Source organism: Lissotriton vulgaris, chromosome 7 (genome assembly GCF_964263255.1).
Source record: "Lissotriton vulgaris chromosome 7, aLisVul1.2, whole genome shotgun sequence".
Taxonomy (NCBI): domain Eukaryota; kingdom Metazoa; phylum Chordata; class Amphibia; order Caudata; family Salamandridae; genus Lissotriton; species Lissotriton vulgaris.
Genome location: NC_141695.1, coordinates 816,810,201 through 816,825,671, shown reverse-complemented (window position 1 = coordinate 816,825,671; position 15,471 = coordinate 816,810,201). Strand labels below are relative to the sequence as shown.

The 15,471-nt window shown below is 43.9% G+C and overlaps 1 protein-coding gene across 1 annotated transcript in view; it reads right to left on the bottom strand.

Annotated features, from left to right (window-relative positions):
• DNAH17 (dynein axonemal heavy chain 17) overlaps positions 1 to 15,471 on the bottom strand; it is a 15,539,113-nt gene that overhangs the window by 6,806,154 nt on the left and 8,717,488 nt on the right. Inside the window, exon 42 of the mRNA XM_086931082.1 lies at positions 14,006 to 14,143. Coding sequence (XP_086787208.1) covers positions 14,006 to 14,143 — 138 coding nt within the window. The remainder of the gene's footprint in view (positions 1 to 14,005; positions 14,144 to 15,471) is intronic.

Sequence of the window (15,471 nt, the reverse complement as noted above, 5' to 3'; positions counted from 1 at the left end):
TATTTGACGCCTGCAGACGCCAAAAACCGAGGGTATTTGTTCTTTGCAGGGACTTGGTAAATCCCGTAACCCTTGAAGTTTGATGCTGGATTAGTGAGCTATAAGATGCCTGATCTTAGCGAATTTGAAGCTTTGTATTGGCCAACTTTGTATACGTTTGAATTAGCCGGTTTATCTAAATAGGTTAGATTTACAAACATATTTCTTCCTTGGTGATTTTGTATCCGCAGGGAATTAAAATGTGTCATAATACATAACAAGGATCCTTTGCTCTAAGTAATTTTATGAATGGATATGCAGAACGATTTTTGGTGTTCTGCCAGCTGCAGCTAGTGAATTGAGTGTATTTTTTTTTGGTTTTTACACTGTTGAGCAATGTTTCTTGTAAATATGACTTAAAGCTACGTATAGTCCGGACTGTCCTGTTTTCGTCCTGAGTGTTGATTTGTGGGTTTAAATGTGTGTTTGAATGCGTGGTTAAAATGTGTGTTTACATGTCTATTTTGTTTGCGAGTTTTGTTGTACATTGCGACGGCGCGATTTACAAGAAATGGTTAGAGAGCGCTGCATTGTGTGTCCTAAATGTTTTCAACACTTTCTGTTTATGTCTGAGATGAGCACAATGTGTGTGGTTCACATTTAATGGATATAAATAAGGCTCCAGCCAAAAACGAAATTGCATGTTTTTGCAGAAATAAATACATTTACAGCGTTTTCACTTACATGCACTGTATTAAATGTTCACAGGCAAAACGTTTTTAGCTGTAGTATATTTGAATAGGAATGTTTTTTCAGCCAGCATTTTTTTGCAGTTAAACGCGGGTGGAATTTTGCATGAAGGCCCTTTTATATAACAGAGGCCCTGAAAGTGACGCAGAATGTGACGCTTTTTAAATTAGGCATATGCGCTCAGGTTTGTGAGTAGATGCACCTAAATAATAGGCAAGGGATGTAGCGGGCTCTTATATGTAAAAAAATCACAAACAGAAATAATTGGGTTTTATTAGAAGACAAAAATTATTGATTATGGAAAAATAATTAATACAAATTAGTGCTACCAAAATCGTTTTTTAATATTTATAAAGCTTAGCAGTCATACTATGACCTCTTAGCATTAAAATGTGATTTACGTTATGTTGCATCACTAAAATGACAAGAATTCATGTGTATAAATTCGCTTGCCATAGGCGCAAGCAAGCTCATTTTTATAACGTATAAATTATTATTTTAACATACCTAATTCATGGATTATGTAATAGACTTTCTAGTAATTCATATTCTGCAAAAAGATTGTAGGATACTCATTTTTTAATGCCCAAAATCAGAAAGTCGATTTTGAGTAAATTCACTGTTTAAAGTGCATTTTTTGCTTTTCTCCAGAGTACTCTTTAAAGTGTCTCAGCCTTAAGCAAATGCATGCATTTAGGTTTTGATATAAGGTTGTGCTTTCTTGTGATTCAGTGGGTTAATGTGCCAGTACACAGGCTTGTTTTAATATAAGGATTGGAGGTTCTATCTTCAAGTTAGGCCTACGGGAAGTTTGCTTATTTAACACTGATGTAGTGTGTGCCATAGGATTGCAACAAGCATTTACTCTAAAAAAACTGGTCTGTGTGTCTGTAGGTTTTCAAGAATGTTGACAGTGAATGTAGTTTAATGATATGGGAATTGAGATAATTTTGGCGCCTAAAAAAGGGAAATTATTTTACAAAATAGGTTGCATTCTTGCAGGATTAAATAGAGCCTACTGGCTTTGTCAGCTCCACTGTGGCAGAGGCCGGGGGCTGGGAGAATTTGCAACAGCTGGCTCAGCGCGCTCGCTGAGATGTTCTCTTTTAAGTGTTTCCCCGTAAATTATGGAGAAGGCCCCTCGTGTGTTGCCATTTACAGCCTCTTAATTAGGCCTTTGTTTCCAAGGAATGCAGAATGATCTCTCTGAAGGGCTGCTGAGGGTGAGGTTTCTGGTTTCACCATGGTAACATGAAGGACCTTGATTTAAACGGGGAAATGAAAAGGGGTTTCTTTAAACATCATGTTAAATGCTACATTGTGTTTCCAGGTTAAGGAAAATAATGTTTGCTAGCTGCGTTTTATTTTTACAGAAAATGAAGTGTTGCATTAAGTTTTAGATAGAAAATAACGTGCAGCCCTTTTTCAAATTTTGAAGGTTATAGGTTACAGGCCTACGTACAATACAGATTTGCTCATTAACAGTTAAGTAATAAACAGTTATTTTTTTTTTTTGTGTATGTTGCAATTTTTTTTTTTGTGTTGTGTATTTGTTTGTTTTTGCCAACAGATTATTCATGGATTGTTCTTAAGAGGAGAAGACACGTGAGTTTGGCTAATTGACAAAAGATGTGTTTTTGCGTCATTTCTTTAACAGAAAGAAATTTACATGTTTCTGTTTGAGGTATTTACAGCTGTCATGACATATTATATTTGACAATAGACCGACAACTGCGTTGTGCTCAATGTCAAACTGAGGGTGTAGAGTTTGTATGGAGTTTGGACCTGACAATTTAGACAGGCCCAAATATTGGGTTTTTGGCTGCAGGTTTAAAGTGCATAAAATACACATGCCATGGTGCTGCATTTTTGTATGTTTTGTTCATGTTGTTACCGTCCCAAGTTCTCCTGTGTTCTGAAGAGGTCCGTATGACGATACGTACCGCTACACAATTATTGGATGAATTTGGTATAATGATAAATTTCACAGATATGGTTTGCATACTGTGAGGAATAATGGCAGCACTTTTACCAGTGCATGCCTACCTTTGGTTACACATTTGGCTGTATTGAAAAAACAAAAAAAAACTAAACAAATATAACAGGTTCAAAGTGTATCACCTGATGTTACGTACTGCACATTCCCTTAAAGGAATAGGCAGCCCTAAATTGTTATGTATCCTTGATTGGACCTAAGGATAGAATTATAGATCTGTGACTCACGGTGACCTAATTTTTATATTGCGTTATTTGATCATGTTTTGTTTCCCAAATAGCATATGGCTTTGTCCCTTGAAAGGAAGCCAGGTTTCATTTTTCCTCTCCCTGAAGAGAGAACAGGAACATAGAATTAGAATTTGTGTAACTTTGGTCTTTTGTGTATTCCCCGTTCTCTTGGTGCTGTGTCACATGTCTGAGGCACCCAAGCAAACTCTTGTTCTTGCTATAGATTTTTCTTTTGCTGTTTCGCCCCTGACCAATGTCGCATTATGCTTAGTTATTAGGCATTTTTAGTTGTGTCCTAATTCCATTTCCCCTTTTCCCATATTCCTTTCACCAGTCAGCCCATTTATTATTATGGGTGTATTGTTTATGTGCACACTTCTAGACTGTAGTTATGTATTAGGGACCCCCCATGTTATGTAAAATGTTTTTTCAGACTGACTGTCAAGGTAGTGATAGGCTGGTTCCAATGTCTATTTTTAATTTTTCAGCTCTCTTGTGTTCCTGCTGCTTTAATTTTTGGTGGCATTAGATGTGTTCTAAACATGCAAATACCAGGACTTTCTAGTGTTTGTTCTTTGTCTTCACATTTGATCATTAGCCTTTTGTATTGCATAGTGCACTTAATGCACATTTTTAAAGGGACTTTTCTTCATGTCCTTGATAATATGAATCATGTTGTTTTTCTATTCGAGATGTTCTAGATAAGGAATTTAGGAACACCTAGGTTTAGTCATTGAGGGAACACATGTATTTACCCCATTAGACAATGCCACTGTGTGAGGAAATTCATTTTGATAGAATACCTGTGTAGCTATAGATGACAGAGAATAATGAAAAGAACATAACTGAAGATTCTAAAGATACTGTTTTGCCCTTTTGCCTTTGCTCTTGTATTTTATGCCCATGGCACATTGTCACTCCCTCGCAGATTGCAGGCCACCTGCTCACCAGTCCTCTTGTTAAAACACATGAACTGTTTCTTGTGCTTGATTTGGAGGAAACTAACAATTGTGTTACATTCCCTGCTTCACTAGGCTCCGCTAAGATCTTCCGGAGTTAAAGGAAGAGTGATTCCCTGCAGACCTGTGATCAACACTAAGCTCACATCCCATCAGTGACCGCTCTAAGATGAACAGATTTCCTGGCTCTACACTTCTTGCAAACAAGGAAGTCGCGAAGCTGGACAACGATCATCAGCGCGACATCAGTGGTACCTCCAAAGCAAGGCAGTTGATTTGCGAAAGGCGTTGCAGAAGAAAGGAGGAGCTGATTCTTTTATTTGTTGTTTGGGCTCTGTACCTGTTATGTGCTGGAAACCTCTGTCAGTGTACATTCCCTTGAGCCATTGGCCCGAGTTTTGGCCACTTTCACACCTCTTTTGCTTTGCACCAGTGGAACGGCAGTGCACCCAAGCATCCACGTTTGGAAAAAGGCACTACATTCTGGTGCCCAGGAGAGAGCAGCTTGAGCGTCCTCTGACACTAAATGATGAGTGTTGGAGTCTGAAAGTGCTGCTGATTTTGCTAAGTAGTGCTTGGATCTGCACGAGATGCTTTGTGCCCTTGATCAATAAACAGCACATCATTTGTAGTGTCTGCCACAAAGAAGAGACACTGGTGCATTGTTTTGAGACTTTGAGACTTTCGAGTGAGCTGTGAGTGTTTTGCCCGGAGAGCACTCCAACTAAACAGTATTGTTTTCTCATGAAAAGCCTGACTTGGAGAGGCCCAACGCGAAGAAAACACTGGAAGCGGACTTGATGGACTTTGGGTATTTTCTGTGAACTTGTATAGACTTGAAGTTTGGAAACTAATTTTTGCTGCTTTGCTGGCATTGTTTTAAAGTACTATTCTGTTTAGTAAAAGCAGAATAAAGTCCACTCTCTGTGGAACAGTATCCCTTTTTCATCTGAGAGCATTGATCAGGAACACTATTGTTTCACTTAAACATATAATGAATTACTGAAATGCATAGGAAGCTATATAAAACGTTATTAGATAATTCTAGGATTTGCTTTCTGCTTAGGACTGTGCAAGTATTACGCATTTGACCTTTTGTTGTTCTTTTTCTCTTGCTGAATTGTATTATGGTTTTTTGTTAAATTTTTGATTGGTTACCATTTGCCAGTTGCAGGGTCACGTAGGAGTACCAACGGTTCAGTTTGTGACCTGAGTAGTGGCAGTAGGCCTGCAGGACTTGCAGTGTCCCTATGACCTGCTAATAATCACAGCTGAAGTACTCTACCAAGATTGCGTGAGCGACATTAGAAAATGGAGATTGTATTGAGGAATGACGATAAAAAGCAAGAGATGAAAAACAGACATTATAGAATATTGTTCTCTAAGTGCGGTATAGCTCTATCTATTTTAATACTTTTATGTATTTTATTGGCTACTATATTTTGGTATGTTTCCCCCTACACTATTGACGTCTGCACCAACTTCACAACATACTCTTTCTTTTTCTTCACATGAGTTTCATATTTTACCTGAACATGAACTGGTTAGGTCAGAGTTTACTGATAATTCCTTTGGTACAGTATTTACATCAACACCAGTGAGTGATGAAATATAGACATGGTCTCAGAATTAGCATGAGTATAGGTTATTGCCTATGTAAGGGCAAAAGGATGCCCTGTGGTTCTGGGGGTTCTGAACCTGTGTTTTAAATGTCATGATTCTGTTATGAATTTGGTATCCGTGAACCGCAAATGATGAATGCGTTATTCATGAGTATTTTCATCATGTTACACCAATGGATTCACTGTGCATTTGAAGGTTTTGCATTGAACACTTGGGTTTCATCTTGTAAATAGCACCCATGTTATTTGTTGCCCTTACAGTAGGCTCTCCCCATGGCAGAGCAAGCATTTAAAGGACATAACCTTAGCATGGGTTTGTGCTGACTTCTGCATGACCTGACGACAGCTGACCCTGTTGCTTGAGGCTAACCTCCCAAGCCAGTTCCTTGTTCAGCAGCTGGCGCAATAAAGTTCAAAGAGCAGGACATGTCCGACCTTTTATGGCACCGTTCCCACCGCTTCTATCTCCGTCCCATCTGTTGCTGCCTTTCCTTTACAACATGTTCATCGATCTGGGTTGAAGGTTTTATGGTGGGTTTGTCCGGCCTGATTGAACAGGAAACCAAGCATGTGAGCAATCTTTTTTTTAGCCTGGACTTATCTTGAAAGTGATGCTTTGTATGCACGTCCTGGGAATCTCCAACATAATGCACTTCAAAGCAGGAATGTGTGCTTAAGGCGAAATATTCTGTATAAAAGGCCTGTGCGAAGGCTATGCAGCAGACTCTCTCATCCAGTTGCTTTAAGAGTGGCTGGGCGACGGAGCCTCACAATTAATGATAATAAAGATGTCTTTTCATATTTCAGATTCTGTGTTGATTTCTTTGCCACTTTTGAATGGACTACTTATTGGTAAGACCCCTGAGAAGGAGTATTGTAAATATTTGGTTCTTCAGGTGCTTCGAATTCACAAGGTCCAACAGAAAGAGACATAGGACTAGAAATTGGGTTCCTAACCGGGGCGCCAGAAAAACCTACTGAAACATTCATTTCGCCAGACAAAGGTGCGCCAGGGGGTTTTGAGTGCATAATAGAACTCTTTGTAGCACCAGTATCCAACAGAAAAGGCTCTGACACACCTGATGTAATCACCTCAACATAGGGCCCACTCTGATCTACTGGAACTGAAACAACTCCCTCTCTTTGTCAATGGCTGTCCTAGCAATCATTACCTTCCATATTCTCATCTTCTGCATAGTAGTCATCAGCATAGTACTGAGCCGTCCTAGCAAACACGTTATTCTGCTGGTCGAAACTATTCATAGAATTCTAAGGCGGGAAGGAACGAGCGTTCTGGCAGACATTTCTCCATCCCCTACCTCTAGGAGCTTGTTGAACACCTCGACCTCTTGCACCAGAAGTACCATTTGTACGTTGTAACAAAACCGGACAACTACTCTTGAAATGACCCTCTTCTTTGCAATACGCACACTGATTGGGACCATACGGTAAACGTTGCTGAGAAGACTCATTTCTTTGCGAGTTCCTTGAATATTGCTGAGGTTGCTGATAGTCGCGCTGACTATTATTACGAGGTGGATAAGCTTGCTGTAGAAGGACTTTAGTTTTTTTAATTCCTAAGTCTTTTTACCCGCTTTCTCTAACTCATCTTTACGCCTATTCTCATAGTACTGGGCCGTGGCTAAAATCTGTGCTGACGTGGAAACAGCCCAAGCACTCTCGGAATCCTTCAACTTATTGCACAATTCAGGAAGCAAATTATGCACAAATTTGTCGGCAAACAATCTCTGGCCACCCTCCGTAGCCATATCCTGACCACTATGATCTGCAAAAGTTTCTTCAAACCGCGTGAAAAAGTCAGACACAGTCTCATCTTTTTTTTGCTTACATGCAGACAACTTGTCCCAGTTAACGCGCAACTCGGGCATTAGAGTTTTCATATAAGTAATAATTCTACCAGGGAGTTCAGATATTAAAGGCTCGGGTTTAGCACCACCAACTTGTCTGTTATCTACAGTGGCAATATTAGCCCACGTATCACCTAACTCCTGATCGTGATCCGTGTGACTAATCTTTCCCCATAAAGGCTGTGGAACAACATTTCCAAACAACATGTCTAGGTCGGCTAAATTCATAATGCATGAGCTTACAGTCTGTGATAACTCCTTATAATACCCTGCAGGATTTTTACGGGGGTCAGGTAATGTCTGTTTGAGAGCCAAAACTTCAGATCTCTTCCAAGGAACATGTACCCATACGCGCTGAAAATCCGGCGGAATGGCTGGATTGGCATTTGCGTCCCCTTCCCTCCAAACCGGTGGAACCTCTCTCATGGGATACTGTCGCGCCTTTTTCCTACTGGGTGTGTCATGCTCAGATGATGACCGGGAAGTGTCTCCTTTACTCCGATATGACAACAGTATCGCAACCGCTATCTCAATGTCAGTTCCTACGTTCATGCCCTCCGAGAACTCAAACCGCATACGCCACAATTCAGGCAGGTCGTGTTCCGGATCGTTTCCCTCCAGGTCTTCACAAAGGAATACACACATTTGTTCAAAAACATATCTCTGCTTCGACGCTTCCCATTGATGGAAAACTTCCCTGATAGACTGTACATCATACCTCCCAGTATCGACAACCCATTTACGCGCTAACCTATTCAGTAATTCTCTCTCTTGATAGTCGGGCAGTTGGCTCCGCAACTGTCTTCGTTCTGCGATAGGGGTCGCATTAGGCGACCCAAAGAAAGGCGAGAAAAGGCCACTAACAGTGTTGGCCATTCTCTGCCGAACAGAAGGAGAAGCTGACGGTAGGACAGAAGCACCAGGAGAGACATGTAGAGGTAAAGCAGAGGTGGTGGCTGTAGCAGAGGGAGTATTAGGATACATAGTCGGAGCAGTAGGCGAAGTCGTAGGGAACACAGTAGGAGTAGATAGCAAAAGCGGCGGCCCTTGAGGGGGCTGCGCCAGAGGAGTGTGGACCAGCTGAAGAGGAGCTGGTGGTTGCGGTAGAACCTATGGCCCAACAATCGGGTGTTGCACAACCAAAGGTTGCTGAGGTGCTGTAGCACTCTGCGCATAAGGAGGCGGTGAACTCAGTAAATGAGACATTAAAGGGTCTGAATCAACTTTTCCTTTTGATTCTTTACGCGGCAAAACTGGGCAGCATTTATCTACCGCTAATTTCCTAATTCTATGCATTTGTTCGCTCTCTTGTTCTTCCTCATTATCCCTAAACGCAACAGCGGCTTGTACCATTGACATGCCTCGTTTATTTTTCTTTGCTAGTTTTATTTCTTTTTGTTTGGCTTCCTTGCGCCACAGGCGGAAGGAGTCAAACATTGCCAGCCGGGCTTTCTTCTTAAAAAGTTTAACCTCGAGATTATCTAAAATCCCCGTGTCAAAACTACCATATTGGGGCCATTTTAAAACACCATCTTTTCTGGTGTATCGGATCCAGACTTCATTATATGTGATCGGGCCTACGCCATGTTTCACATAGAGTTCATATGTTGGAGTTCCAATCGGAGGAACCGGACACGAGTCCTTCAATCGGGAATCCTTATTACAACTAAGACAAAACAAATTTCCAAGTCTGCTAAGACCAGGCATCTTCGCTCTATAGTCTAGCTTCAAACTTCAAAGGATTATCGAATACGATAGTCTCGTGAAAACACGAATCCTTCGGTTTTGGCGCTTGCAAGTTCCAAACAAAAACCCAAAGAATACCGAACTTAGAACCAAACTAAGGACTGGGAGACGCTCCACTTATACTTAACTGAGGTATCGATGACGTCACCAGAAGACTCGTCTATCGTTCCGCTCTACCAAGGATCCAGGGTCCAAAACAGGGCGATAGTCAGGGCAGCAGTCCTTCGTAGCCGTCGGGACGCGGGGAACCTCGCAGCAAAGACCTTCGGACCACGTCGACATGCAGGGGTCGCTGAAGTGGTTGGCCGTCCTCCGGAATTTTCACACGAAGCTCCTCACGAACCTCTGGCTTGGACCTGTACCGCTGATAACGCCCTGCGTTGGGCCCCAATTGAAGTACCGGGTTTTTAAGAACCCAGCGGTGCCAGGGAGAACACCTGAAAACTTCGAGTCCTTCCTGTTTCAGACCACAGAAACCCAGAGTCTTCTTGGTGAAGTCAAAGATCGTATTTATTGGCTGCAACCAGTAACAGGTATCCTAGAAGTACAACAGCATGTATGTTCTCAGGAGACTGCTCAAAATTACAAAGCCAGCCTTCTCTTTTTATACGAAACAATAAGCTTTAGGCAAACATTCCTGATTTTACATTTGACCATACACATATTTTTACTACAAAGGAAAAGCAGAGTCATGATGTCAAACACATATTTCAGTTCGTCCAGCCCATAATTGATTACCCGGCAAGACCCAGTATTTCCATCAGATATCGACGGACCCCAAATAAAATCGGGCACCTCCTCCTCGTAAAGCGAGTCATAAAGCAAAAACAGGGACAGGTGTGTGTAAGATAGGACATGGTTTGTGTGCGATGAAAAGCTTATGGTATGTGGTGCTTTGATACTAATCTCACTCGTCCACTGGGAAAGGACCTGGCCGAACAGGTTTGGCTGCAGGCAGTGGAGTCAGCTTGCCCAGGTCACAGCGGAGTCAGCAAAGGTGCACGTGTCCTTTGGACTCGTCTTGGCTTCATTCATTGCCTTTATGTGAGGGCAATCACAAAATGGATGCCGTTCACAAAATGGAACCCGAGGGTTCGTGACGGAAATGCTGATTTCAGGGTGATCCCAACACTCGATCGTGACGAGAATGCTTGTGTATACCGCACTCGCCATTTGCGGTTCGCTGATACCAAAATTGTCATGAATCGACGATGTTTATAACATAGGTCCAGAATTCTCAGTACCACAACCTACCATGAACCGCAGGTAATGCTGGTGGGCTGGCAGGACAGGAATGTGGAAATATGCATCTTGTAAGTCCAACACTACCAGCCAGTCTGAAGGGTCGAGAGCAGACTAGAACTGAGCCAGAGTTAGCATCTTGAACTTCTCCTTTCGGAGGAAGCAATTGACATCCCTGAGGTCCAAGATAGGACGCAAGCCCTTGTCCTTCTTGGGCACCAGAAAGTAGTGGGAATAACAACCGTATCCTACTTCTCTGTGCAGGAACGTGCTCGATGGCTCCCTTGGTCAAGAGGGCCGCAACTTCCTGTTGAAGAAGTGTCAAGTGATCCCCCGACATGCAGTGGTACTGGGTATGCATGGCTGGAGGGGTAGTCTCGAAGGGGAGGGAGTAGCTCCTTTGGACTATTTGTAAAACCCTCCTGTCCGAAGTGATTTCTGCTGCCCACTGGCTTTTCATGGGCCTGAAAGATCAGACAAGGAAGGTTTTGGGGCAGTGGTGGCCAAGGAAAGAGTGGACTGACCCGCCAGCTAGCCCCCTGACCCACCTCTGCGTTCCCATGTCCGTGGCCGAACTAAGACTGCTGCTGCTGGGGTCTGTGGCTCTGAAGCGAATGTGCAGGGGGCGCCCATTCCGTTGCCATGAAAGGAGCGAAAAGTAGGAGGTAGAGGAGGTCCAGTGGCCGAAAGGCCCAAGGACATGGCCGTAGCCCACGAGTCCTTACAACGCTCCAGCATAGTATCTGCCATGTTGCCAAAAAGGTGAATGCCATCAAAGGGCATGTCCATCAGTGTGTTCTGGACATTCCCCGAGAAGCCAGTAGTCCTCAGCCAGACGTGGCAGAGTAGTGCTACTGTCGTGGAAATCGCCCTGCCCAGCGAGTCGGCGGTGTCATGTCCACCTCATATTGTGAACTTGGCTGCATCTCTCACTTCAGCAATAGCCTTCGAGAGCACTGTCCGCGCCTCCTCTGGACACTGAATCAGAACCTGCACCACTGTATCCCACACAGAGTTGGAATAACGGCCCAAGAGGCATGTGGCGTTCAGAGACCGCTGCCCTGAACTGGCAGAAGAAAAATCTTCTTCCAAATTGTTCCAGTCTCTTGGATTCCCTGTCCAGGGGTGCAGTAGATAATGTGCTCTGGGATGTTGAGTCTTGGACAACCAAGCTCTCAGGGGTGGGTGTTGAGAGAGGAAAATAGGGTCACCCGAGGCCAGGCAATGGCGTCGGACCACGTTCCTATCCACAGGAGCCCCTGTGTTGGGCCTGGAAAAGGTGCCCAAAAGAACGTCAGAAAGTGCTTCATTAAAGGGCAGCAGTGGCTCTGCAGAGATAGCTGCCGGCTGAAGCACTTCTGTCAGGAGGTTAGTCCTGACGGCCACAGTAGGGAACTGGAGCTTGAGGGCCTCTGCTGCCCTATGCAACACCACTGCATAACTTGCACCCTCCTCCGTAGCCACAGTAGAGAGAGCATGCCAAGGTCAGGAGAGGTGTCAAGACCACTGCCATCCCCGAATTCTTCTGCCCAGTCTGGGTCATACTTACACTGAGCTGTGAGAGGGTCCTCAGACCCCTTCCAGTCCTCCCCTTCTTACAAAGGATGATGTAAGGGCCAAAAATAAGGAAGCTGGACATAGCGGTAGAAGGCCCCATCAGTGTGGGAATCGGCGTTGAGCGACGCCATTCTGGCTCCGTGTCCTTGTCGGGGCTGAAACCGGGGGCGACGTCGTCCAGAGCCATGGGGGACTTCGGAGGTGGTGCCGCTGGGGTCTACATCAGTGAAGGTGTAACAAGGTCAACCAGTGTCAACCAGGATCCAGGCCTGGATCCTTGGAGGCCGTGCGGAGATGGGGCCGGAGCCGATAGCAATGCCGGAGCTGAAGCCACCAACAGTGAAGGGCGAGGACCTCCATTCCGGCCAGCGGGGCCTAAAGGCATGCCGGCGTGGCCTCGCAGGCCAAAGAGGTGGGCCATGGCTGACAGAAATTCATGCAGCTGGGCCGGAGTCGCGGACAGACCCGGGAGTGGCGGGTAGACCGACGGTGACACCGTAGGCTCTGCCGGAGCCACGGGGAGGCAGCACCCACACCCTCAGCCGAGTCGCAAGATGGGCGAGGGGAAGCTGTCAAACGATGACGCTTCTTCGACTTCTTGTGCTTTGTCTTACCTGACCCCAAGTGCTAAGATTTTGATCCAGAAGAACGATGGTGATGGCTCTGCGACCGGTCCCTCAACCTCCGAAGGGACTGGGGCCTTGAGCGGCATGGAGCGGACTGCCGGACCTCAAGCAACTTTCGGGACCGCTCCTGCAAAGTCTTCATCGCCTTGGCCCGGCAGTTGGGCACAACTTGGGGTCTGGTTGGGCCTCAGGCAGTAGAGACACACGCGGTGTGGGTCCGTCACCGACATCATCGGATGACAGTCCCTGCAAGACTTGAAACCGGGCATCTATGACACCAGGAGTCAATCGACTCAAAAAAAAATTAGACAAAAAGCCTAAAAAAACTCAGCCAAAAAATGACTTGAGGGTACCACTCTCTCCGGACCTGCACTTGCTGGCGTGGAAAAGAACGAACTAACATCAGCGCGCAAGGTGGCGCCTGAGTAGCTGCTGCGATGTCATCTCGGCGACCACGACGCCAACGATGGACGCAGAGCTGTACAACTCCTCCTTCCAACGCACGGGGGTACTGCTGACGAAAACTTTCCGGATCCAGTCTGACGCCTGTGGGTAATTTTAAAGTAAGGAATCTATCACTGTGTTTCTTTCAGATGACTCAGTTACGTAATGGCAATCATCATTACCCAAGTCCAGGTTTTCCTCATCACATTCCTCAACCCCTCCACACCTACATTTCCCACTCTTTGTGGGTATGAATACATAGTCCCTTATTTTTATGTTGGACTTCAATAACACAGAAGTGCAGATGGTAGCTTCCCTTTTGAAGAATTATGAAAGAGAGGGGGCGCCATAGTGGTTGAAATGTTTTTGTTTGGGCCAGGTAAACAATGTCTGTGCGTTCGGAGAATTGTTCACTGTGTAAGGTTTGTGACGAGGAAAATTGTGGACTCATGGTTAACCCCTTAAGTGCTGCGTCGGTGCGTTGGCCGACGGCAGCACTACCTCCCCAGTGCTGCGCACGTCCATAGGACGTTCATTCAGCACTAGTTCGAATGGACAGCGCAGCACTGGGGAGGGAATTGCGCCGCAGCTAAGGTGTTAATGAACATTACCGATAAGAAACTGGGACATTAAAGAAAGGTGAAGGCTCCTGGGCTAATTTTAATAGTTTTTTCCAAATTGCTGCCATATCATGAACTCTTCTTTGTCTCCATTTATGTAATTGCCACTATACAATCATTGATTTCTGGCCTGTATTTTCTCTTTCAGTGTATATTGAAATACCAACAGATTATATCCCTCAGAACAAGAACGTCACTTAGTGTGCAACAGAAGAGCTTACTAAAACTAAACAAAAAAAACACTATCAGTGCATTAATAATTTACAGTATAAAAAGCCAAACCCAATTAGATTGTTTTTGATTGCTTGTTGGGTTTATCCAATTTATATTTTCGTTATTTCTCTATATAGATCATATGTAACCCACCTGAGATTTTCCACAGCCAGCATTTCCAATTACAAACACAGAATGCCTCACTTGTAAAAGTTCTTCCAATTGGACAATCTTCAGTACAAAGCTGTCCTCAGCTTGCAACTTCAGGTCCATTACAGACTGTTTAATTATCTAGAATAAAATATCAGACCAGGAGTTATAGTATGTAAAACAAATTTGCTAGTAACAATCAGTGCAGTCTTGCAACATTCATAGATTTTATACTTTTTTTTCTCAAAGTCATTTTTTTCTCAAAATGACTGCTCTATAACTGACATTTAAGCTCACATTCATCAAAATTTAAAGTGTAAGTAATGCTCCTAAACAAAGTGGTAAATGTATCCCAAGCTCGATATTCATTCCTAGCTATATGAGCAAAAGACAAGCACGAATTTTAAACATTAATACTATAGCACAGAATTGCTATTGTGTGGATATACAATAATATTATAATAAAAATAACTCAATATCCTAATACATTTAACATTAACACCTTCGACGCTCATGACGAGCTCAGCTCGTCATGAGGTACACCTCTCGTACACTCATGCCGAGCTGAGCTCGTCATGATTAGTAGGAATTACAGATTTTCAGCACAGGGGGGGAAAACCATAAGCGTCGATGGTGTTAAAAATCATTACATATGGTCTTTTAATGCCAGCCTAAAAAATGTGCACTAAATATTCAAAGGAGTCATGTATCCTTCTTATTAGGTTGGTCCCAGAGAATCCAGTTGGGCGAGTTTGTATCGGACAAAGACACCCATAGTTGTGGCGTCATGCAAGGCTCTGCCCTGTCCCTCCTATTTTTTGAAAATGTATCTGCACAGCCGCTGGTAGCGGCCTTAGCCAACTTTAATTTTAGAGTTTTTAACTAAGCGAATTATACCCAACTCATCCTTCGTGTTGACAACTCCTCTCATGCACAGGATCTGGCACAAAATATTCTCAGATTTACAGTGAATTGGATGACAGTAAATTCACTGAAAATCAACCTGGATATGACAGACGTTCTTGTCATTCCCACCAAAAACAACCCCTGGAACGAACATTTTTGGCCACAAGAGCTAAGTGCCACCCCCCTACCTGTGCCGATCGTGAGAAGCATTGGCATAAAAGGTGACTCCGAGCTCTCCATGGCCAACCAGTTCACCTCAGTGGTTGGTACCTGCACAGGCCTGATGCGGCAGTTACGGAAACTTGTCCCCCTTTTTCCTACCAACTCACTACAGATGATAGTGGCAGCCACCATCATCTTGAGGTTGAACTATGGCAATGCCTTATACATCAGCCTTCCGCAGAAACTTATTAACAGAGTACAGGTGGTACTGAATGATGCGGCTAGAGTAATTTTCAGGCTTCCAAGAAGGTCTCACATCACTGTTGTGAACGTATCTAGGACCCTAATTAAATATTCACATTTCATGCCCTTATGTGGTTATAACAAATCATATCCTTATA